General features: G+C 42.1%; 1 protein-coding gene across 1 annotated transcript in view; it reads left to right on the top strand.

Annotated features, from left to right (window-relative positions):
* Positions 1 to 636: 636 nt before the first annotated feature.
* The window catches only part of PRMT3 (protein arginine methyltransferase 3), a 172,841-nt gene continuing 149,662 nt past the window's right edge, over positions 637 to 23,815 (top strand). The window contains exons 1-2 of the mRNA XM_009334587.1: positions 637 to 687; positions 1,449 to 1,544. Of these exons, the coding sequence (XP_009332862.1) occupies positions 637 to 687; positions 1,449 to 1,544 (147 nt within the window). The remainder of the gene's footprint in view (positions 688 to 1,448; positions 1,545 to 23,815) is intronic.

The following is a 23,815-nucleotide window of genomic DNA, read 5'->3' as shown; positions in this document are numbered from 1 at the left end:
AGGCTGACTTGGAAGATCCGCTGTCTGAAAGCATCGCCTTGAAATAAAACCTCGCTGGAGTCGTCGTTCCCGCCCCCCCTCCCCCAAGTTTTGTTAATCTCGATGCTTAGCAGGTAAAGAAAAAAGGGGAGGAAGGCGCGGGCAGAGCCGAAGCGGGGGGCTGCCCCCTCCTGCTCCGGGTTTAGCTTTCCTCTCGCCCTCACCCGGAGCGCTCCGAAGTTGCCTCAAGCGCGTTTATACACATGGCTGCTCTCAAGGTGTTATTTACCAAGCGAGCGGGACGGTAGCGAATAGAAAAAGCAAACGGGGCTTCCCCAATAAAATAATTGACTGGCGTCCCCTCTGCGCCCCCCCGTCCCGTCCGGTCTCTATCCCCTGCTCCCTGCCCCTCTCGCAGCCGCCCTCCTGCGCTCCCCCCCCCGGCATTTCCCAACACAGCTCCGGCGTCTCGGAGCAGCCCGGGCGGGTCCGAGAACACTCAGTTTTCTGCAGTCATTATAGGTTTCCTTTGAGATGATTTACTCCTTTCTTTACATATACATTGGGGCCATTTTGCCTCACTATAGACCAACTGCTGCTAATTTCTCTGGTTAAAAAAAGAGGGTTTGACATTTTCTGGAAGGTTGGGTCAAACGCATGCTGGGGCACACGTGGACCCAGTTCCTTGTGATGCGTCTGAGCACACTCGTAAAGAATTCCTTAAGCACCAAGGCAAAAGAGACTAGACATCTATTGAAAGGGAAGATAGACCATAAGAAACCAAGAAATCAGACGAAAGGATCTTATTTTAAGTGATCTCCTTTGGAAGTTTCTTTTCAAAGGCAGTGATCATTTAAGAGAAGGGAATTCTAATGTCTCAGGATAAAACCTGTGACTAATGCCGTTTGACCTATGCTCATGCCGTTTTGTGCTTCCTGCCATTCATTTTAATGTCGTTATCTTCAAATTTATTTCTTAAAAGTCACTCACTCTCTTTGTGGCTTAAAAAAACCACCTAAAAACAACAAAAAACCCCCAAAACTTCTGCTTTATTTGTGGTTATTGCTGGACATCCTTCTCCCTTTCTCTTTCACACAAATGCACCCTAAGATAGATATTCCAAGGTGATGATAACATTGCTTTTCATGCACACTGGTGCCAGTAACAGTGGTTGCAGATTTTTTTCTGCCATGCATCCCTACTTCCTAGCATTGCAAAACCTATTTTCAGACCTGCACACAATTCCTTACAACTGATACTTAAGTTTGTACCCAAGGCTCATCCCAACAACTTGGCATGATTTGCATGATTACACAGTCAGGACACAATCATTTTAGCTCTGTCATCAAAGTCCTTGAAGTCAATGCAAGTCCACTGGCTTCCATAGATTTTGCATCAGGTCCCAAACCAGGCTGTAGCCCCATGGCAGTGACACCATCTATTACTGTTTCTGCTCTTACCTTATTCAGGTAGCTGCTACTCTGGGACATATGGAATATCGCCGCAGCCCCGCGGCTTCTCGCTCTCCAAAGCTACGGAGGAAGCGTGTGTGTGTGCGCGTTTCGGTTTGTGGTTTGTTGGGTTTTTTTCTTTTCTTTTTTTCTCCTTCTTTCTTTTCTCCCGGGGAGGGGGCGGCGGCGGGAGGGATGCTCCGTCCCCGGCGCGTCCAAGCTCCCTAACGATGCTTATCGACCTCGTCGGGAGCTTGAATGGAGGCTGCGGGGGCGAAGCTATATTAAGACACCTAAGGCTTCACCTTTAGAATTCAAGCACAAGGAACAGTAACTGTTGGTTCGTTCAAAGCTCTTCTAGATCCCCCCTTTTCTTGAAAATCCTTCTATTGTGCCAATCAAGCAGATGGTTTGCAGGAAATATAGCTTGGCCCCGGTGACCGAAACTAATTTTAACTAGCTTTCCAAGCCTGGCACGTTTGTTTTGCTCTTACAAAATAGCTAAAAAAACAGCTGGCAAGGGTGAATTAAACCCATTAAAGACACATTTATAAGAAATTATATTCACATAGGTTGCTTGAAACCCCCCTAAGAGGGGAGAGATGAGCGTATTGAAATGAAAATGTCCCCGAACACACTACCCTCCTTAACATCGCCTGAGAGTCTCAAAACATTTTACTAAATAGATTAACTTGACTATTGTTTCGCATCACATTTATCAGCTTCATTAAGTGAATAGCTGAACAAATATATTACGCATGCATGAAAAGCTCTTTTGGGGGCTGCCTTATTGTGTCCTCAGCCCTGACAGGTGGTTAACTGTGTTTCTCTCTCCTCTCCCCCTCTCTCTCTCTGCGCAAAGAAAGAGGGATCTCGGACAGAGCGCGCAGCCCAGACTTGGCAAAGGGACCTAGAGGGGAGAGTTACTTTCTTTTCCCTCGCCATTCATGCTGGCCAGCCTAGAGTGCACGCAGCCTGAAATGCAACCAGATGATCTGATCATGTCAAAAGTAATTAACTTTAGTTTAGTCTCTGTGTCTTGCTTGCGCTTTACTAACTCCTTCCGAGCCTGTTTAATTTGCATCCTTTCTTTCAAATTTGGTTATTTTTGTCCACTTTGTCCTTTTATCCTTTCCCCAACCTCCATCTCTGTTTAAAAAAAAATAATAATCTGGGGCCAAACAGTCCCTCTTCTTTCTTCTCCACTGATCTGTCTAATAAACAAACAACCACACAACCTCCCTAAAAACAACTCATTTCATGAGCTAAGATTTGCTCATTTTGGGGAGCTAGAATTTGCAAAATGCAATATGGTGCTTTATTCGTTCCCTTAATTTCATGATTATTTAGCACGGTGGAAACTAGCTGGGAATTGGGCAGGGACTGTTCGGATTCTCAGATGCTGGAGGCCAAGGTCCTGCTTGTTTCAGTTGTGGTCTCTGCCCCAAGAGTTTCCAAGTTAGACTGCGCAGATGAAGCGTGGAGGATGAGAGAACATGACACTTTCCCCTTTATTTTCTCCAATACGTCTTTCTCTCATCTTACTTGAGTAGGTAAGAAGAATTAAAAATCCTTTTGCCTTTCAAATCAGGTCTTAAAATCTATGCCTACCACCTCACCACAAAGCAAAGTGGTGATCCTTTGCTTATGACGGTGGCAAATTCCTCTGCTCACCGGTTCACTGAAATCTCTAGGCAGTGGGCGATTTTAAGTGCTAGGAGTTGAGGATCCCATTACTTTTTCCATTCCTAAAGCCCCGGTTCTGTTCTCCATTCTCCAGGCTACGACAGGAAGGACAACCTTCCTTGGAGGAAAAGGGTCTGTCAGGGCAATGCAACAGGAGAATGAACGTGGCCTGGGGTGGACTTCAGCAAACCTGACAGTTTGCTGTCACCTTAAACTGAGGGTCCCTGAGCCCACGCACTCCCTTGATGCCTTTCGCAAGAGTGGATGCAGTCTTTTAGAGGCTGCTCTCCATCCCTCTGCCTGCTGGAGCAGTGCGTAGGGACATCTGTCTCTCAGAGAAAGGACAACAGAATTAGTATTTAGCTACCCTGTAGGTTTAAGCCAGAATCTTCTGTTATTTCTACACCTTTTCTTAAAAGGACCAGACAATTAGCCCTCAATCCCTCAACTTTTACCGTGCCAACTAACTGATACTGCACTTCCTTGGGGCTTAAGCCTCTCTGGAAAGGTTTAAGAGAGAGGCTCAGAGGAGCCCATAGGATGCTGATGAGAGCCCAGGTACTTGGAAACACTATCCCCAGTGGGAAGTCTTCCCAGATGTATGTGCTGGTAGTGAGTAGCCAGAAAGATGGTGATGGGCTGGGAGGCTCACTTATGCTCCTTCTAGCTGAAAATACCTTCAGATACTGTGATCTGGTGGGGGAAACAGCTGTCTTGGAGGTTTCCAGGTAGGCAGTAGAGAGGTTTTAATGAATCAGTCACCTGCACTGCAGCGTATCACCCTGTCTGAAAAGTCATACTTTCCCTCCTCATGCAAATGCTTTGGCCACGCAGGTATCAGCTTCTTGGCACAAACTTGTTGCAAGAATATTCCTGATTTGAAGGTGTGGAGGTATCTTCTTCAAACCTCAGTGTTTTTCTCTCTTTGAGTCCTATGTGAAGGTGCTAAAAGTTCTGTTGACAGGGATTAACCGATACATCCTTTGGCGGCACCAAAAGCCCTGTGATAAGGAAAGAAGAGAAACTCAAATACTCTGTAACAGTTACTCAGCAACAAAAAAAGTGCAAAAGTTCCTTGCTGGGATACTGCAATGCTCTTACAATTGAAACGGGGGAATCTTTAAAAAAACAATAGAATAAAGTCATTTGTGAGTTCTGGGGTTTTTTTGATCATCGAATTCCCTGGGCATGTAGTGATTTCATCCTGGAAGCATTACACTGGCGAACTTGTCCATTGAGGTAATGGATTTGCAGTTAAATGGTTCCATTCCCAACCGTGCCCTAACCATAGCTATATTCATGTCTATAGGTCGCTGGCAAACTGTACTGCATCCATAGAGGAAGAGACCTCTTCATGCAGGCCCCTTTGGAGAAGATGTGATGCTTGGTGTTTCCAGAAATACAAAGCTATTCTTGTAGATGTTGATACAGAGTATGTTTGATTTCTGGAGCTCTGACAGAAGAAGAGAGCTGACAAACTTTGTCGCTCAGAGTTTACCTTCATAAAGCCAGCGAGAAACGAGCTAGCAAGCACTGGTCCATGTAGTCCATGTGCTCTGTTCCCAGTTACTTTGTGTAAATTGGAAAGTCAGATGAAAGAAGATACCTGAATTTCTGTTGTCCTTTGGGGATGCTTTTTATCAAGTGAGGTGCTTCAGGTAGAGAAAACCAAGGAGAATGGAGCAATAACGGCTGAGAAATGAATAGCTCCATGGTCTTATGCATCATGGACATCTCTTCAGGTTTCTCAAGTGTAGGCCTCTGAATTCAGGATGACTGGCTCCCTGTAAAGCCAATAGATTTTGCACTGGATCTCCACTCGTGAGAAAGAGTTGGTCTCTTTAGAAAACATTTGACTCATTGTGGAGACTAGAACAGGGATGCCCTTTTTCTGGCCTTTCCTTTGCAGGCAGCACAGCTCCATGGTGTTCAGAGATGAAGGGCTCTTCCATTTTATCGCTGGGAAAAGCTGATGAGGTTCCAATTTCACTTGCACTTGTAAAACTTTCTTGAAATAGCAAAGACCAGAACCTTTACTGATGGGAGCTTACCCAACCTGTAGAAAGTACGTCCCTTCTCAGAGAACTGTGTTTCTTTCTGGAAAATAGTAAAAAATACCTTCCTTGTTTTCCACCAGGGTGAGATTGGATAGGTAAATGGTGGAATGCGTTGCCCATTTGTGCCTTCAGCTTTCTGAAAGCAAACGGAAATCTCTAGGACTAAGGAGAGTGCAAGCATGTAAAGGAAGTTGTAGAAAAGCTTTTCCCCTATTTGGCCCAAGAATGTTGCTCGTTCTTTCAGGGCTGAAGTCAGGGGCAAAACTCACACTAATTTCAATGTGGTGGGGTCAAGCCCTAGAAGAATTTGAATGTACTTGTCTCTCTTCAGGACTTTGTCAGGAGTGTTTTGATACTGCAGGGTAAATATCAAAGACGACTGAAGTTTAGAATTAGACAGCCAGGATGTTTGAATGGGATCTTCATAGTCTGAAACAGGTTTTCTCAGGTTTCCCGTCATGCCTGTACAAATGAGAACTACTTAACAAAAATAATGTTTCAGTGGTTGCATTCACATTTTTGGCTCTCATCAAGACATGAATTTTGTCTTTTTTTTTCTCTCTCTTTTTCCTTTTCCATTAAAAATACAAAAGGGTGCAGAACATAAAGTCTTGTGTCTCTGGAAAGGTCTGTAGGGATATTGGATGGGATTTAGCAGATTTAAAATTTGACTTGAGGAAATCTGGTAAGGTCAGGTTGTCCTGGCATTGCTCTTGTGGCAGGGTGCAAGGCGGGGGGTCAGGGCTATGAACTGCGCAGGTCTTGAACTGCAGGCATTTAGTCACGATGTTGGCAGAAGGGTTGTCCCCCTTGTGAGGATGGAGGAGCACTGGCACTGTCCCATTTACTCATCAGCAAACGCCTTTGAAAATAGACTGTACTAGTTTATTTTTCAAGTGGTAATGTTACTCAAACGTAGTGCATCTTGGCTAGTCAAACTCAACGGTTTAGCATTAATTTGGCTACGAACAAGAGACGAAATATGCTCTTTTTGAGGAGCCATGCTCTGGCTGCTACTCATCAGACCCAGAAAGGACAGGAGAGAGGAGGTTAACGTAGCTTTAAGCCACATTTGCATCCTCCAGATTTGTGGATGTCCTGGGATAAGGGGTAGTTCTCTAGTGTCTTTTAAATAGATCTGGCTTAGGTCTTGAATGGAAGTCTATTCTCTCACCTATCAACCTTTATCAAGCTTTCCCTAATGGTATCACTCCAAAAAATTGTTTCTCTTCCCCTTTTGTTGAAAGTTTACTGCTCCTACAGAAAAAAAAAATCAGCAGAGGGGAATGCGTAGAGACAGGGCTAAATTGCTGCCTTGGGTCAGACCCTCTCTCGAGTGGCAGTTTAAGCAAAGAGGCTGGACTTCTGCGCTGGAGCAGTTAGGGTCTAGGCCTTTTCCCTGCTGCTGAGCTTATAGCAGAAGCAGGAGGGGGTAGGACGGTTACTGAAGCATGGAAAAGTTTTCATTCACTGCTGTCTGTGACAGCTGGGTGTACGGCGTCTCCTGATTTGTGAAAGGAAGAACGGAGGGTATCCTCTTGTTATCTTCTGCTATTTCTATGCCGTTCTTTAGCCAAAGAGAAGGCTTTTTGATCTCAGTTCTGATGCTCCAGCCCTAATATTTAAAAGACTGTTTCAAGAAGGATGGGATAACCATGGGATTTATGAGATGTACTGATCTGAGCAGAAGGATCCAGTAATTGGGTATCTTTCTTTGGAAAAATTGATTCATAGAAGAGTTTGCATCTCGTTTCAGGCCCCACAGTAAAAAATGGAACTGACTCTGGTCTGGACTGGGCTGAGGTCAAAATTCAAAACTGGGGTATTTGCACTCTGGGCAGATGGAGCCGGACTGTGAAACAGACTCACTATTTCCAAGAAAAATACATAGGCTTTGTATGAAAGCTTTCGGAAGAATCTTGTATTGGCTAATTTTCCATTTACCACCGTATCTATGTGAGTGTAAGCATTTCCTTTGAAGGAGCGGGTAGAGATGATGTGCTCTAACATGCTGCAGCTCCTTTTCACCCCGCTTTTAGAGCCTTCACGAAGCCAGTACATTTCAAACTTGCTCTTTATGTTGGGAAGATGACTCCAGTACACAACTAGACTACCTGGCCACATGGAAGACAGACAACTGAAGTCATCCTCCTGGGCTGGGGGCTTTTCAGCTCTCATGCCAGGGATCCGGGATGTCCCCTGGAGCTGAGGACAGGTGGCCAAGAGGACTGTCCTCCTTCTCCCCCAGCCTGTTCACTGTGAGGTATGTCCTTAAGGCAAAAATTACATCTTTAACTCTCTAGCTTGGACGTGTTTTAAGTAGCGCTCTCCTGAAGAGCTGCCGTTACATCATATGGTTTGTTTTATGACTTATATTTTCAAATAAGGCCTTGTTTAAGGAAGACAGCCAAGTAATTACTCATAGCTTTTTAAGAATGTGCACTCTGTTTTCTTTTCCTCTTCATTAGAATTCCAGAGTACACAGGACTCCCATTTTTAAGTAGATTTTAACCATGACTAGAGAAGCTTAGTTATCAGTTATGCACTATAAACAATATGCAGGGAGGGAGATGTTTTGATCAGAGCTATTCAGTCCTTGCTTGCTAATCTAATTAGAAAGTGTAGGTTTCCTGACACAGAGCTGCTTGCATAGAAAAGGCTTTTCTCACACCTGGTGGATTGTTTAGTCGAGCCTTTTAAATGCTTACAGTTTTAAAGAAAAAAAACTTTTTAAAAAACAAGTTCCTGTGCAGGGCAATAGAAAGAATTTAGTGGTTGTCAACACGAGTTTAGGATAAGGGTGCTCTGTAAAATGTGGGTTCACTTTACATTGACCTTTGGACATAGTAGCCCAAAACATTGTTTTACTTTTTTTTTAAGGGTTAAGGAGAGTATGAAAGATAACAGATGTCGGTGACTGTATTAAATTAAATGTGTGCATGGGTGTCTATATCTATGTACGGATGGACACGATGCTCCTATATTTTTGGATACTTATTGTTAGTGTCTCAAGTGCTCCGTAGCTCTGAAAGGGCAGCTTTGAATTGCAGCCCCAGCAAAACAGTATTTTCGTGCTGTTTAGTCCCCCGATTCCTACAAACAAAATAAAGTACCTTGTCGAATAAGGGCCATTGAGCAGGGATGATGGGTTAAGAGCGGGGGTCCGAGGTGGCGGCGTGGGTGCTTGTTTATTAGGGAGGAGTTGTCAGTTGTTGGCTGTGCTGGTGAAAGGAGGGACGCTGGAGTCTGATGGCTGGGAGAGCATTGATGTGAGGTAACGGGGTAATCGGATTGAAAGTTAGCCATGGTATTTATGTCAGTTCACATTTCGTCAAATGAATAATATGAGGTTGCTACCTAGCCCAGGCCTTGGCCTGGGGGGTTGGGTTATAAAGAATCTAAGGCCTTATTTGGTTCAAATATAAATTAATTCTCACTGGAGCGTTGGCTGATTAATCTATTTGCATAATAGTAGAAAAACTGCAGTGTGGTTACTTTTGCGGGGATTTGGACAAGAAAAGCTTTAAATTCATTTGAAAGAATAGTGTGTGAGAAGTCAGGGAAGCAAAAGCACCTCTATAGGGCTCCTGAAGCCATTTCTTTTTCCCCCGACCCTGATGTGCAAAACTGAAGGCTAAACTTGTTCACACGGAAGTCTGACACCCTCCTGAAAGAAAATTGTGTTCTGACATCTAGTTACACTTATATTTTTGTATTTGATGTAAATAGTGTTCCTTTCAGTAGTTCGAACAATGGCATCCTTTATAATTTTTCATATTTAATAAAAATGAAGCCCAAATAAAAAAGGCATACTCTGTATGTGGAGTACATGTTGAACTGCAGCAAAGCTATGTGGCAAGATAAAGAACTAGGAGAACCAAATTCACTTGAAATGTCAATGCTATTTTTGTGTAAGCCTGTTCATAATTTAGTATAGGGGAATGAAAGATCATGATTCTGCTGGCCACACACATCTTAACAGCGCGGCGAGGGAAGGGGAACGAGTGGGTCTCGGTGCTATCACCGAGCAGAGGCTCGAAGAGAAAAAGGGCTTTTCCCACCCCCCCCAAAAAGTCTCTCCAGCATTTCACTTTTGGAGATGACACCTGAAGCACACCCTTATAGAGGACAATATACGGGTGTGTGTGCACCCACATGCATGCACAGTCACACAAACATGTTACTCTGTCACATCCCGCTTTTGCCTAAACTTTCAGGTGAAATACTGTGCATCTCTATTGCCTGTATAAAATGTTATGTAGGGTTTTGTTTTGTTTTGTTTTTCCTCACTATCCACATGACTGTAGTGTTTGACTTTGGCAAAGTATTTTCTGTTTGCACACAGATACCGAGACTGTTTTGTGAATCACGTTTGGGTCCATTGAGTGGACAGAATTCTGTAAAATTCACAAAACACAGCAGCAAGCAGTTAAAAAAAAAAATCCAAATCCTGCTCCCATTGAAGTCTGTAGCCATTTTGCCAGTGAGAAAAAAACATGCTCTAATTAAGCAAAATGTAAACCTTCCAGCAAGGATGTTAGGATGCAGTTATAGCGGATCAGCGTGCATATGTGTACTGGGAACCTCCAGGTCCATATTCTCTAGAGTTAGTTGAGTACTCGCAGAAAAGTTGGGCTGTTACTTGGACTCACTTGAGTTTTACAGTATCCACTAAGATTAAAGATGTCAGGGTTTTGTAGTGAACATGGCCCTGTTGCAGACTACAAAAGTTTTCACTCTGAGTTCAGTTGCTTCTACTAATACCCGATGACTTCAAACACAGACAGTGGGGATAGGAGATGTCCCACCTACCCTTTCAAGCTCACAATGGCAATTCCCAATGAATCCTTTGAATCCAGATACTTGGGAAGAATCGAATTGATGTTGCAGATTGTAGTTACGCTAAAGCAAATGACACTCTAAAAATTGTTTGTGTCTTAGGCAGGAATATCGTAATTTGTAGATCTTCTATAAGTATGTCCACACATGGGAAATGGGGTTTTGTAGGAGTGTTGCTAGCTGCACCTGGACTTTAGTATTTGTGGATGTCTTGGGCACGCACAATTCAGACCAGATCTTGTGCTGAGGCTTCCTTGACGCCAGTGGTATCGTACTGACTTACAGGGACGTTTCCCATCAGGGCTCTGCAGCCAGTTTGGCAGCTGGCTGTTGCTGGATGGAGAAGGTCTGGTTCCTTCTGCCTTATGCCCTTCTTGTTCTCGGCTGCATAAGCCCATGGTCTTCTGTGTCAGCTCTGGTGCTTAACAGATCCTGTGCCAACCTGTCTCTCAGTGTCCTGGCAGAAAACTAACCTGAGGAAACAAAAATGAGTAGTTTTCAGCTAGTGTAGCAAGCTGTAACCAAGCGCAGGGTGCCGTGTGAGGGCTAAAGCCCATGCAGTGGAGAGGGAAGGACTGCAGGGCCAGCAGTGGTGGCAGGGATGTGGCAGGTTCACCAACTTTTGCTGTGTGCAAGACATGCCGTGAGCTCAGGCTGGAATGTGTAACTTCATATTTATTTCTTAAATTCTTTGGTTACTGCTTCTAATTTTTGTGTTTTGTTTTGCTTTTTTTTCTTTTTCTCCTTTCTTTTCTTTCCTTAATTTAGCCCACCAATACTACACTTCTAGTGTAATCATTATATTGACCTGGTTTTCACCCTGTTGATTGCTTTTCAGAGCAATTTGGGAAGGATGTGCTCTTCCTTAGTCGAATGCTGTCTTTTTTCTGAGCCAGGAATTAGGCAAAAGATCTTGACAAACTGCCATTGAAAAAGGAAAGATGGTGGTCTCAAACCCCCTTATTTAAGCAAAAAAAAATGCTGTAGTGTCTGCATGTTCACTGTTGCAAGATCAGTGTTTGAAAGCACAAAACAAATTGATCCTAGCCATGGTCATAAAGCAGCTACACTGCAGTATTTTTGTGGTTAATTCTTGTGGAAGGGGAATGTCTGGGATCTGCAGAAGGTTGGGCCATACAAGCAAATGACATGCCTGATTAACAGAACGTTGTTATGAGATAAGAGTGACTCTGCTGTCTTGCTCTGGTATTTATGAAGAATAAACAAGACCAAGAAAAAGCCAGGACATCTGCTTTCTGAACAGAAGCCCTCAGTCTGTTGACAACCTTCTAGTCCAATTATTCCATGTCTTTTACACCCAATGATTGATGTAGGTCTGATCGTTTAATCTGGAGGAAGTTGAAGGCAAGTGAAATGGAGCTTCTGTGCTTGTCTGACTGACCTGGATAACATACCCATTTGAATTAGCCGTGAGTACTTAAGGCAAATACAAGACTTCTGTTTACCTTGACGCAGTGGAAGGAAGAGATGCCTAACACACCAAAGACAGTACAAGGCACCGAGGCTCCTGGCTTCTTTTCGTGATCCTATCTGCAGAGTAAAATGATGTAAATTGATTAACTTCACTGAGCCTCTCTATTGCCAGACCTGACGGATGGAATAAGTGTTCGTAGTGCTTACTTCAAGACGTTTTCTTGAGACTTAATTAAGACATTGATCTACTTCTTTTTTCCATACTTTACCAGAAATAGACATTAAATTAATTATGCTTACAGCTTAAAGGCAAGCTTCATCTTGGAATGTTTCTTGTTTCTCCATTGTACCTTTGGTGCTTGCTATATAATTTTTGCAGTTTAGATATTAACTGATTTTACTTCCAGTAACTCACATTGCGTGAAGGGGGAGTAGCAGAAAAAAAAAAAGGCATCTTTTTCTTTCTTTCCCTGCTGTCATGTCAAAATTGTGAAATAATATTTCATGTGACAATAATAAGGACTGAAAAAAAAGCTGTTGGATGGGCACTGCTGATTTGTCAAAGTTGTTTAATGTGTTTAAAATAAACCCATCTGTCCAGGTTGCACAACTGAAGTTGAAAGTGATGCTTAGAGGGGGCTGTTAGACAAAGCGTCTAGCAGCTTGCACGTGCTTGAAGGTAGAGTGGCTCCTCTATCTGTTTTGACCACATGAGTCTATGGTTTCACTTGTGGCAGTTCTGGCACTCGTTTGACCTCTTTGTGAATCGGTTTGGTTCCCTGCCTCAACAGGAAGTTCATAAAGAAAAAAAAAAAGCAATTTTTTTAATTTGGGGTTTATGGTTAAAAAAAGGAATTAGTCCAGCTAGGGACATATATATTTTTAATTTGATTCATCTTTTCAATTTAAATTATGGTGCGAGAGAGATGCGTGTCAGGAAATTAAAAGAAAGAATCCCTCTCCAAAGTTAGAATGGGGTCCGTCTGACCTTCTTCAACCAGACTTATGAGTCAGAGATATTTGGTCCAGGGTAGATTTGAAAGTGATGGGTTTTGCATTCTTTTTTCTGCTTTTTTTTTTCTCATTCTTTATTCTTCTTTTCATGTCTTTCTATCCCAGAGCTGTCACAGAGAGAGAAAGAGAGCCTAAGGTGAGTGTAATAAATCCAGAGCGAAGGGCCAGGTGGGCATTTCTGGGCTGGAAAGCCATGAGTACAGCCTGCATGAAGGTCCTCTTTGTACGCCGTACAGGCTGTTTGCTCACGGTTGCCTTCGGTAAGGGCTTCGGTTGGGTAAGCAGGCAGGTCAGCTTATGAAACTGCAGAAGAAAATGTATCAGGTAGGTCTTCATGCTTCCTTCCGGAGCTTTTTCAGTGTGGAAGCACCATTACAAGCTGTTTCAGCGCCAGTTACAAAGCCAAGCTTGTAGCCAGGCTTTCTCGCCGGTCTCTGTCCACCCGTAATTTTATGTTGCACATTGTTTGTTGGTCGGGGTTGAACAAACCTGTGTTTGACACTTCTAGCACAGCTCATTACTGGTAAAAAGGAAACAAGGAGCTTTTCGTGTCTGCTGGGTAAGTCAGATATATGACACGGAGAGAAATTATCTTCCTCTCAGAGCTGTAGAAAGTTGAATGGCAGAAGTAAATAACCAACAATGGGATATGCTCAACAATATTTATGTGAGCTTTGTGTTCTCAGATACACTTGGATGGCAGTGAATTGTCAGTTAATTGTCAGTTACTATATCAATCTGCCAAGTATGAATAGCTCTCAAAGAGCTTGAACGTTCTCAGGTTAAGGCATCTGTAAAGCTGATAGAGATCATGCATGATATTGATATGACCTCATTCTGAGGGCATATAAATTAAATCATTCCTAAGCAAGGGCATCGACTTGCTCAGCAATGTTCACATGGAAACATGAGGCATTTTGCAAATAGGCAGATACCCTGGTACTCGCCTGTCAGATCAGGCGTGGTTCAGTTTGTCTTTATCCATCGTTTTTATACCGTGCTCATCACCATGGCTTACACAGGGCGCTTTAAAGCTTTCACTAAATTGTCTTTATTTGACAGAGGATCTTTTTGGGAGGGAGTGGAATTTGTATCATACCTGTGGCATGATCTTATCTGAAATATTTTGCGCACACAAAATAGAAAAGTGCACGCCATTCACCACTTAAGGATGTAGGAACTAGAAAAGAGTGTAAGGGTTGTACTGATCACATCCAAAGAGGAGGTTTTGGCAGTGATTTTTAAATTGTGGCTAAGTGGGAGTCTAAAGCCATAGCCATATGGCTAATTACAGATTATTTACGTAGTTACAGATAATTATTTGCGTTCTAGGTGGATTATAGGCTTCTCAGTTGAACCATATGGTATTAATACATGGTACTAATACTTTCCATCTTTTTTGCTTGCCTTCTATGGCAGGTTGACAGCTATTCCAGATACTCATTTCAGAATCTTAGGTAGCTCTGATTAAGTCAGAGGTGCTCTTGATTCTCTGTCTGCCTTCAGGCAAATAGCCACAGCTGATCAAACTCACTTCTGAGAGAAGATCATGCAGTAGTTCAAGAAACAGGGTGCAAACCTTTCTCTTCAGTGGACAGTACCCCATTTTAGTTGTTTTTCAGTGTTTTTCTTCTCGCTGACAAAAAGAAGATCCTCCATGCTCATTATCACCTAGGTATCTTCCATGCTGTACCTTGTGTTGCTAAGGCATTCTGTGTTATCATCCTGGTAAACATCTACTGGCAATTATTTGAATCTATTGTCAAGAAAATGCTATAGATGCAGCTCTCAGTTTGCATCTTTGTAGCTCATCAGAGCTTTGCACCAGTGCAATTGAGCACGTACTTTGTTTTTTTCCAGTAGTCTTCATGCTCACAAGCATGAAGATGGATGTATGCATAAACTAACTGTGTGGTATGCTCATGGCTTGTGAGCTGGATGGGGTCTAGCGACAGGAAGCTCCGGGATGGTGTATTTAAGGTAATAGGTCTGCAGTTCCCTTCTCTGAGGCCCTGCCCTATTTTTCTGTTGCGTTGTGGAGCTAGGCCGTTCTTACACAGAAGAGTGTGCGTACCCTCTTGTGCTACCGGAAATTCACATGGATATCTGGATTTGCTGCTACATGGCATCATCTCCTCAGGACTCTGTGACCTCTCTGTTGACTTTTGGACACAAACTTCTGAAATTTCTGGGTTTGAGCCCACATGAGAAACTTCTTATCCCGTGCAGACAGATGCTTAAAAGCTTTAGAAAAAAGAGCTTACAGGAGCGATATTTAGAATACTACTGCCGAAGCTAATCTTTGTAGCATGTTAGTTGACTAATGCCAGTTTTCTGTGGGCCAAAACTAATTGGGCAAAATCTGTGATAAAATTATATTAGGGTAACTTTTTCACTGAGATCAAAATCAACTATTTAAATCAGGTAAAAGTGTTCATGTAGAGATATCCTGTGAGGTTTTTTTTCTTGGTGGGATGAAAGGTCTGTTTTTAATGTAAGAGATCTCTTAAAAACCTACTATAGGGTCAGACAAGTTGTAATTTTAGCCATCGCAACTCCTTTGCTTAGGGCATATCTCAACCAATCCAACTCTGTTGAAACTATACCTTTCCTCCTAGGGTATCCGTGACCTGTATGGAGGTCTAGGTTTTGACTTAGCTGTAGTGACCAGTGACCCATTACAAGTGTGTTTCCATCACAACTCCCAAATCCATTAATTAGCAATTTCTTTGTCAAACCAAGACCTGCAAAACCCTTGTGAATAAATACAGGCCTCAGAGGATATTTTTTATATTCAGGCTAATGAGTCTATGTTACACATTTAGAAACTTGCTGATATAGCACAGCAAATGGAAACAAACAGGATCACAATACACAACTTAGTAGCCTGGGACTACTTACATCAGCTGTTAAAGATAATAGCTGATTCTTAATGGTGTCTGATAAATTCAGGACCTAGAAAAGAGATAGGGTGGAAAGAGAAGCTGAAGTCATATCTCCAAACTGAATAGAGGAACTTTCTGCTTGGTTCTTACAAAGTTATACAAGATATGAAGAAAGAGAAAGCAAAAGAGGCTTTCTCCCTCTGCGTCACTCTTTGACATACACAGGCTCAAGATGTATCACCATACTGGGGATATTCTGTCCACCACCTCAGCTAGCCATCGGTCTCGACCATCACGGCAAATGCGGCGCATACGGTTGTTCTGCATCCTCAACGCTTATGTCTTAATATCGCAGTCTCCTCTGCTATGCAAAGAGCATGTCAGAGGCCACGCCGTAGGCTGTGTGGCACTCAGCTGTTAAAATACTCCAGTTTCAATAGGAGTATGCTTGGCCATGATTGACAAGGACATTGTAAGAAAACACACCGTGGGAGGGTAGGTGAGAGAGCAATCCTGACCAAGTGTAAATGATCAAACAAAAATGAACGAGGGTCCCCATTCAGCAGTATGCATAAAACAATTTGAACTTATCCCGCACACCAGTTGCTCCAGTGAACAAACACTCCATTAAATGCATTCTTGAAGAGTATTGCACTGAAGTAAATTGTTTTAACTTGCAAGAACAAGGACTATTCATGGGGCTAAAATGCACGAGGCCAGGTCCTGCACTGACTTACACCACATCAAGTCCCACTCATTAGAGCTGCCATTCACAGGATAAATTTCAAACCAGAACTGTTTTGGTATGCTTGCAGGGTATTAAACCAGTAACTGTGGCTCAGGCAAAGGGAAGGATGGCTCTGAGCCAATAGGAATAACTGCGGGAGGAAGGAACCCACCTTTAACACAAGCCTGGAGAGTGTCCCATTTCATTACACGCTGAAAACCGTACTATTTGCCAGAATACTCTTACCTCCCTGGCTTAAAATACTTCTGATTTGTCTGTCTACTATAGTTCATTGCCAAGCCCAAGTTAATTGATTTGCAGTTCCCGTGGCTCTGTGGCTATTCCTTTAGCATTTGTGGGGAGTCCAGGCTCCCATGTACAATTAACTCATCGTTTAAAAACTCCTCCGACTCCCATTTGCTATATATTTATATAGCACCTGACACAGTGAACCATTATCTAATTAAGGCCTCCAGACTCCTCTTTCTTTCCTTCCCCCCCTGCATTTGTCTGTGCAATGGGAGTAAAAGGAGTTTTTTAACTCCTTTGATTTCTGTGGTCTGGTGTTTACTGAATGTTTGACAGTTACTCTTGACTGTCAGTGATATTTCTGATTCCCATCCAGTGCTAACCAGGCCAAGGCTGCGTAGCTTTCTAAATCAGCTAGAACCAGCTGCGTTTGGTTACCCTTATTTTTAGGATTAAATAGTAAAATATTTTGTTACTATGCAAAATAACATGACAAAATGATTATCTGTAGTAACTAATTTTCATGTTATTAAAAAGGATATTTTTATTTTTATTAAAGGTATTGTTATTATTTCATTCTATTTTTATTATTATTTTAATATTATCAAAGGCAAAGGAAAGATGAAAAGACTTTGCTAGCATATAGAACATAACAGAATTTGCTGTTGACCAATTTTCTAGTAAAATTATTTGGCAGTGATCGTATCTAGTGTAAAGTACATTGCCTTGTCCACTAGCAGAACATGACTGCAATGTGATAGACACATGCATTAAATGATGCTATCTTATTGGATTCATTACAGCATGATTATAGCTGTGCTATTTCAGCGTCTTAACACAATAGGCAACTCTCAAGCTAAATCAAAAAATGAAAATAGTCCACTGTGTTTCTTTTCATTGTACACCGGTGATGGTCATCTTCACATTCCTTTTCCATTTTCCTAAAAACAAATGATACACTATCACTAACAATGCAATAAAACCAATTCATTGATCTTAGCGCTTGGCTTGCCAGGAACAAACCACACTGTCTATCCCATTATTATATGATCTTGTTCACTGAAGCAAACATTAAAATTAAAACTTTCTAGTGAAAAGTGGCCAATGTAATATTGGGGGGGAGGTATTTGGTGCATAGCTATTATAAATAAAGCATGATGATAAAATGCCATTGAAAAGCTAATGGCTTTGCATTAACAGCAAATAAAACAGAAAGGAGACAGGAAGATGGGTGAAGCTGTGAGGGGGTTCAGGGGGGTTATTTATTTATGTTATTTTTCCCCCTTTTTTTTTTTCATAGACTTTAATGCGTATAGGGCTGTACTGCTGCTTTGGAATTTGATCCTGGTCAGTATGGCACAAATCTCAGGGCAAAAAGTTCGGTAACAGCCTTTTAGGACCTTTTGAACTCTGTCTGCTCTGCAAAAACATCCTCTGAAAAGAGGTGAGCCACTGTCCAAAGTAGGGCAATACTAAATTAAAACACTCATAAAGTCTTGCTTGGCTAGTGATCTCTCTGCCAGCAGTGGCCCCGGTTGCTGCTGGGTGAATAGGAGGTGTTATTTCCAAACCCTTAGTTGCCCTCTCACATAAAAGAAAAAGCCCAAGGATGTATTAATTAATGAAACATCGTTTCCTTTTTCCTCCCCAAGGAAGATGGGTGCTTTTCTATCCTTCCAGGGCAACCAGCTAGTATAATTTAGCTACAAACAGCAACAACAAAAAAGAACAAACTGCAAAGAGAGACAAAACCCTGAGACATTTTCTCTCCTTTTTTCCATCTCTCATTAATTGCTTGGATCTGTGCGGGAGAGGACTCCGAGCCTGAGCTTTGCACAAAACTCATCCAAGAGTGAAGAGGGCAAGCCGAACACTGAGCCTCTCCAGCTGCCTTGAAGTGAATGGCTTTCTGAGGGGTATGAATGCTCGCTGTCTCTCCCTGTACAATGTAGGTGTTACTGCTCACGAGGAGAAAAAAACAAAACAATAATCACTTGAAGGGGAGAGAAAGCTGTCCTGGGCAGGGGGGGAAGCGCTCTCTCTCCTAAGGATATAAAATTGTGCCGCCTTCATTTCGGTAAGAGGGACTGGGCACAAAAGGTGAGGCAGGGTGGTGCTGTCGGAGGCTGGGGGCACTTGGGAAGAAATGTTCTGTTCTGAGTAAAAAGTGTATTTTGCAGTGAAATAGCAAAAAACCTCCCAAACCCCAAAAGATGGAGTAGCATATCTGAAAATGCACACTCTTCTCGGCACGTTTCCATAATCAGTTTCTTCTGGCTTTCTGCACCTACCCACACTGTTAATGTCTCTGCACATGGCCTAGCAATTAGTTAATGAAATCATAGGCTTTGCCACTTCCCTTCATTCATAAAATTGAATACGAAATTCAATTGTTAGCGACTTTTCTGTAAGCGACTTCTGCTTACACGGAGAGGAAAACAGCCAGTGATCACCAGGATAGCAACTCTCTGTGCTTTCTTAATAGCACTTGTGTACGTGTATATGCACATGTACGTATGAGAGAGATCTCGTCTGATCTGGAGAGAGGTGGAGACACAGAGGACGTGGTGTAACAGGGCTTTTCTGTCTTCAGCTTCCAGCATTATTACATCTGCTCTCTCTCTCTTTTTTTTTTTTTAAAACGTTTGCTTTGCCCCATTCATCTTCATATTTAACGTGCACCTTTGGGAACAAGAGAAGAGAGCAAGTGAGGCAAGTTGGGCGAGATCAGATGCCTGCACTTTTAACTCTGATCTTGTTCAGTTTGTATTTAGACCTTCTGAAGGCCTTTTGCATTAGTTACTTTTGGTCCAAGCAGACCTTTACTCTTATGTCAGCACAAAGGGGTTAGGTGCAGCGCTTTCTATGGCAAAAAGCCCTCGCTGGGGCTGAGCAAAATCTCAGCTTTTTCAGGAGCAGAGCAACACAAAAGATTTAAGGGGGGAAATTGTTAAAAGGGAAGCCCTTTTCTCTTTGGATTGAATGCAGTGGGGAGATTAAAACTTTCATTTGAGATTTTGCTGTATTCATAGTAGTGAGGCCATGAATAGGTCTAAGTCAGAGCCCACAGTGGTTGTGGTGTGCCCTTTTATTCTCTGGCACATCTTCAGACACAGGTTGTTTTGCACTTGAAAGAGGTGAAAGAGGGGAATGTGGGATTTTTGACAGCTGATATTGGCCTCTGAGCTCTTGATGGGGATTTTCTAATTAACCCCAAGGGCCCATCAGGTAGCCAAATAGAATGATTTCTGTCAGAAAGGGCAAAAATTTGGAATTTTCTAATTTTTTATTTTGGACAAATACACTGGCGATGATTTTTAATGTCATATACATGATGAAACCAATTACGAGGAGGATTTTGGAATTTTTTAGGGCCTGAATACCCCGAAAGCTCAACATTTCAAGGAAAACTTCCTTGCTTTTGAAGACTTCTTGGACTTTAGATAATAATACTAACGCTAATTTAAGCAAATGCCTTTTGATCTCGAGGTACTTCCCCCAGATCTGTAACACTAGGATGGTCCGAGGTGGCACACTCCCACCCTGTCCTCTCCACCTTTGGGAACTGGGAGCAGCAAGTCCTAAGAAATCAGCTCCGGGATCCTTACTGCATGTGTGCAGCTGGCAAAGCTTATTAGGAAAGCAGTCGTAACGCAAAAAGACTGGACTAGAAGTGTGATATTTTGTCTACTGCATAAAGCTTGCAAAACTTACTCCTTAAGTTTTAAAAGGCAAAACGTGAGCAAACCTGATTGTGTGTGTGTGTGCAACATCTTTACAGTATTGCAGGTCATGACATGGAAGGACATGAAATTTAAAGGCAGCCGCCCTTGTTATCTAGTCTCCTTCTGAATCTGACATGCAGGACGGAGGATTAAGATGCTAGGGAAAAAAAATCTTGAGGGTTGTGATACCTGTGAGCTGGGGAAGCTAACAGAAAGGCAATTTTGTATGCTAGTGGTGCTGAAAGAAGAATGGAATTAAAGCTTCATAATAGATGACTTTGTACAGACATTTATATGGCATGGATAGATAGATTAGGTCTAAGAACTAGCGTAGAAACTTGAGTAACTTGTCCAAGACAATATTAATTTACTTTTCTCTGTTTGGGGTATTTGAGAGTTGTAAAGGAAAAACTGTATAGCAACGGAGAAAAAGGCAGAAGGTACATGAAGGAGGTGCTGAATTGATTAATCTAGAAGTAATAACAAATCTAGCTGGAACAGATGTCTCTCTCTATTCCTCTGCTTGTCCAAGGCAAGCTACGATTTTCTTCTGCACCTCAGAGCCAAGGGCAAGAAGTTGCAATGGTTTCTCCTTCTAGTCATGGCAAAGGTCACATGGGACATCTCTGCTTTGTCTGTTATCTCTTCAGACTAGAAGTATGCCTCATCCACTTTTCCGTATCAGTCAAGTCCAAATTTCAAATGATTTGAAACTCAGTTGAAAGTAGCACCCTGGACCAATCTTAGGTTTGTGCTGGACAGGAACATAGATGGACTGAGGAAAGGAGTAAGATAATGAAGCTGAATATACATAAATAGTAAATTTATCAGAATATTGCTAGCAAAGGGTAGTCGTTGCGGGGAGAAAACAGAAAATTTAAGGATTGCAGAACCAGACCAAATGTTTCAAAAGAAAACTTAAAACTAAGCAAAGCTTGCTTTCGCTCACATTTGGCCACAAGATGTTTGGTGCAGGTCCAAAAACGTTTTTCTGGAATTCAGTGAGTGTGTTTCAAGTGAACAGAGCCAAAAGCTGTAGAAATCGAGCTGTTTCTAGTCTTATCTAATGCTTGAAGGCAAATGGAGGTATATGTTAACTCCCATAAAGTAAAAGATATGCCCTGTCTTCTGCTTTTACAGAACCCCAGTTACTTTAGCACGATGGCTGAAATTTTGACTTAAAAGCCTGCTCCACTAGGATAATATACAGGATGAGAACAATCTAATTTGGCTAGTGAGACCCAGGATCAGTTTGTAAAACTATGTAGGGCTAGTACTTCGCAATTAAAATAGATGCTAAATAACTGCAAGAAAATAAATATGGAATCCAAACAGACACTCAGAGTGTGAGCCCTTTGGAGAGTCCAGTTCCTCTAATCATTTATGTTAGAAAGAGGGAGCCACCCCAACAGAGATTTTGGATGTTCGGATAATGCCTGCCTAAGTATTATTTAACGGTCTTGAGAATACGAATGAATAGACTTGACTTGGGTCAGGAGTTTTATGCTCTACATTGCCAGGGATTATTCCAAGACACCTGATGAGATACAGACATTTATCCATCTCCACTGAAGTTAAATTGCTTTTTCTTCTTGCCTAACACATGCTGGAAACAGACTGATTTTTTTTTTCCTCCAGTCCCGATCAGCATTGCAGTGTGGATGAACAAGACATTCATCTTGCTGACACATCTTGTTTCAGCTGTTGCTGTGACAAATTGTTTTTGCTATAGTTCAGCTGAAGTGCTGCAGAGTTGCTGGGAGTGACTACTGTATTCCAGGGGTTGTTCATAATGGATTTTAAATTGTTTTTTGAGGACAGCTTTAAATCAAAATCAAAGTGAGTGTTACAAAGCACTGTCAACCACAGATGATTTTACGTAGAGACAGCTACTGCTAGAGGGACAAAAAAGTGCAAGGTGGTTCTCGGTCCCCATGAACCTACAAAATCTACCCAGTTTCTCAGCAGTGTTATGCACAGTAGTTTTTGCCAGAACATGTAAGAAAGGAATGTTTCCTCTTGTGGGGAGGATTTGGCTCCTGAAACAAAATCCCACTTCCAGTGCCTATCAATAAAAGGCATTGTTTGGGAACTGGCCTATATATTTTATGAACACTCCAGTACTTCTCCACCAGTGACTGCTTCAGATTATGAGATCAAATTTCATATGTTTTGGCAGGGTGGAGAAAATAATTCTACCATGATGATGACGATGCTATGTGATATTAAAGGCATCCACATGCTCACTCTCAACTCACCGATTTTCTTCTCACGTTTAAGAAGAGTGGAAAAACCGTACCTCTACTTTGAATGATTTATTACGGTAGGGTTATCATCTTGAACGTCCAAGAGCTCACCAAGGCGTTCCATGTTTATGGTTGCTTTCTTGCTCCTGGTGACCCTTGGTTCTGCAGCGTGGTCCTCCTCCAACTGAATTACCTTGTCACTCTCGGTAGACTTAATTCAGTTTTTAATTAATAATCCATGAGAAAAAACATCCATTGGCTCACAGAATACAGCACGGTATCAAAAAGGAAAGCTTGTTTTCTAGGGAACAGTTGTTACAAGTTGTCTTTTGTCTCCCGGTGAGTTTGGATAAAGCCATGGACTTCTGATCCTGAACATTTGAATATGTCACGGCCAGCCAATTAACAAGTTTGATTTCCCACACAAAAATTTGTCAACTGCTTTTGAAATAAACTGAGTAGAATTGAGACATTTTCTAATTCCTTTTCCATCCTTCTAGACCAGAGACTTCATCCAGTTTATTGTCCAGAAGCATTCGATGGGTGTTTTCTCATGCATTTGCAGAAGTTAGAGCTCTAAGAAATGACAAACTTTTAAGGGAGAAATGTTTAAAAGGGAATTTAGAGTGGAAACTCTTCCAGTTAACTCTCTGCGTCTTTCAAGTTTTAAGTAATGGTGGAATCAAAACGTAAATGATGTCTACCTAGTGGCTTAAGAAGTAGAAGCTGTAATATTGCTTTAGCAACTATATGAAGGTTTTCTTTGTTATGCATTAGTTTTGTGTGGGTGTATAAATTAATGTGCTTCCATACCTGTTTTCTATGTGCATTTTCTTTCTTGGTAAGTGTCACACAGCACAGGAGGATTGTGTGCTTATTTGTGAATGGTGTTTACTTATTTTCTTTCTTTGTGTGTACAGAGAAAAATGCAACAGCATCTGCTCTAGAAACAGTTGGGGGAAAATAGTTTCAATATATTCTCAGGTCACAAGACAGATGGAGACTGTTTTTTGTCTAGTTCTGACAATGTTATGGTTTTTTGTCTCCTCCTTTTTCTGGCACTCTGTCAGTTCATAGCAATTATCAGTCTTCCTGAATTAAATAGCTTTTAATAAGAACTAAAAACCCTCACAAATGAAACTGCATATTTTTTTTCTGAGCGCTACATCCTGATGCTCTTTTTGTTGCTGAAACTAAGTTTATTTTATTCTGGAATACAGTATCTATGCCTCTTGTATACTAAGTGTTCCTCCTTACGACACCTTCTGATTATAAGAGCTTATCCACACTTTCTAGTTTAATCATTGAATCACCAGGAGATTAAGGCTCATCTCTGGAGTATTTAGTAAGCCAGCTAATTGCGGGTGAAATCAGTGGGCATTAGAGAAAGCTATACGGCTTTGAGGGCTTGGGCTTGAATGACTTGGGACAAGGGAGAGTGGCAGTCACTGCCTGACTATATGTCCTGGGGCCCCTGGCTGCTACGGGCAGTCATCATTTACTGGTCGTACCCTTACAGATCG

This window comes from Pygoscelis adeliae, unplaced genomic scaffold (genome assembly GCF_000699105.1).
Source record: "Pygoscelis adeliae isolate BGI_AS28 unplaced genomic scaffold, ASM69910v1 Scaffold171, whole genome shotgun sequence".
NCBI classification, from domain to species: Eukaryota; Metazoa; Chordata; class Aves; order Sphenisciformes; family Spheniscidae; genus Pygoscelis; species Pygoscelis adeliae.
The sequence above is the reverse complement of the archived record's forward strand: the minus strand, read 5'-3'. Positions and strand labels throughout refer to the sequence as shown.